General features: G+C 54.0%; 1 protein-coding gene across 1 annotated transcript in view; it reads left to right on the top strand.

The window, feature by feature from the left end:
- The window catches only part of ARHGEF10L (Rho guanine nucleotide exchange factor 10 like), a 17,809-nt gene that overhangs the window by 12,475 nt on the left and 3,564 nt on the right, over positions 1-1,770 (top strand). The window contains 2 exon segments of the mRNA XM_035901869.1: positions 11-129; positions 239-393. Coding sequence (XP_035757762.1) covers positions 11-129; positions 239-393 — 274 coding nt within the window.

Below are 1,770 nucleotides of genomic sequence, written 5' to 3'. Positions count from 1 at the left end.
GCTGTGCAAGGAATACCACCCCGGGGCGGGCGAGGGGGAACCACTGGGTACCCAGGAACCCCAACTGACCACCGAACAGCCCCCCACATCCCCGCATCCCACCGTGTGCCTGGGGTTGCGGGATGGCAGGTGAGCTCGCATCTCCTACGCCTGTCCTTTGGTGCAATTGCCAGCCCAGAACCTTGAGGACGGGCACGATCTCCTCCTGCATTTCCCCCCCTCCCCGTTCCCTCCCCAGCATCGCCATCTACGGCAGCGTGGACATGGGGACGCAGTGCTTGCTGACCTGCAAAAGCCCAGGCATGCAACCCGTCCTCTGCTTGAAGCACAGCCCCGAGTACCTGTTTGCGGGGTTGCAGGATGGGACCGTGGCCGCCTACCCCAGGAGCAACGGTGAGGGCACCCCCATGCATGCTTTCAGACAGGCTTTTGGGTGGAACACCCCAAAAAACAGGGAGCAGGATGTTCTTCATGCCAGCGAGATGTGCTGGCTGCTAAAATGGTGATAAATCTCCTTTTTTCTTTTTCCTCCTGTTTTTTCATTCTTCCCCTTGCAGACCAGGGGGTGGGGGGGGAAGAAATAATGCTATTTTGCATTGCCAGGATTAGTCAAGAGGGGCTCAGTTTGTGGAAAACGGTCCCGGCAAGGGGTTGATAGCACAGGGAAGGGTTCGCTCGGAGGGTGGTTGCGCTCGGGGGCTGCGGGAAGGGCCCGATGCTGGGATGCATAAGGACCACTTAGAGTGTTTGGCTTCCAAAAAAAAAGAAAACATCACCTTTTTGGTGCTATAAACCGAGCTGATCCCCCCCAACCCCCACCCATGCAAAAGCTCTCTCCTTTATTAGCTTGATTTTGGGCTTTATTTTCCCCGGCTCCAGCTCAGCCCAAGGCTGCAGCTTGCTCAAAGCCTTCCTCCCCAGGGACTCCTTGCCTGGGCTGTTAAATACCTTCATTTCATCGCTAGAGGGTAGGAAAGAGCCTCAAATGTGTGCTGCATTGGCCTATTTTTGGACAACCCCCCTCATTTGCTCTGAGAGAACCTGCAGCAAGCAGCGCCCAGGCCAGCCTGGAGCCACTAAAGCCACTTAAATTGCATTTTGGGGTGCTGCACATCCCCTTTCCCGCCTTACAGCAACCATGCAAGCCAATTAATGAAGCAACTTTAATTTAATCTCAATTGCACAAATGCATGTTGAAGGTAGCAGGCTGCTGGCAGGGCTGCGGGGTGGAGTTTTTAATCTTATCCCCATCTTTTGGGAAGGAAAAAAGCTTTCCCAAAATAGCTCATTTGCACGGGGAAATTAGGATTTGCTGAAAGGCGGCTTGGTTGCAAACTCCTGCCGATGGGAGCAGAGGTCCGAGCACCCGGAGGGCCTTTTATCCCTCAGATCTTGTGGTTTTATTAAAAAAAAAAAAAATTGCATTGGAAATAAGAAAAGGAAAGCAATTATCTATTGAAGCTGCTCAGCCGCCGCTGGTGGCGAATTCATCCAAATCCAGATTGGATGCTGTTCCCAGAGACACTCCAGATAGGCCCTGGATGAGTCGGCTCTGAAGTGTCGCTTCAAGAGCAAAGAAATTTAAAAAAAGGGGGAATTTTTGGCTCTTGCAGTGAGGACCGTGCCTGTGCCTTGCAGGTGGCCCAGTTATTTGCTGCTAAAAAGCTGCTTGAACAGGGGCAGAGGGGCTTTCGGGGGGCTTGAAGCTGGGGGTGCGAGCGTCCGAGGGGACACGAGGGGCTTTCGGGGGGTGGAAGCGGACCCAGCCGG

The sequence above is a fragment of the Egretta garzetta genome, unplaced genomic scaffold (genome assembly GCF_000687185.1).
Source record: "Egretta garzetta isolate BGI_Z169 unplaced genomic scaffold, ASM68718v1 scaffold69, whole genome shotgun sequence".
Lineage (NCBI taxonomy): Eukaryota > Metazoa > Chordata > Aves > Pelecaniformes > Ardeidae > Egretta > Egretta garzetta.
The sequence above is the reverse complement of the archived record's forward strand: the minus strand, read 5'-3'. Positions and strand labels throughout refer to the sequence as shown.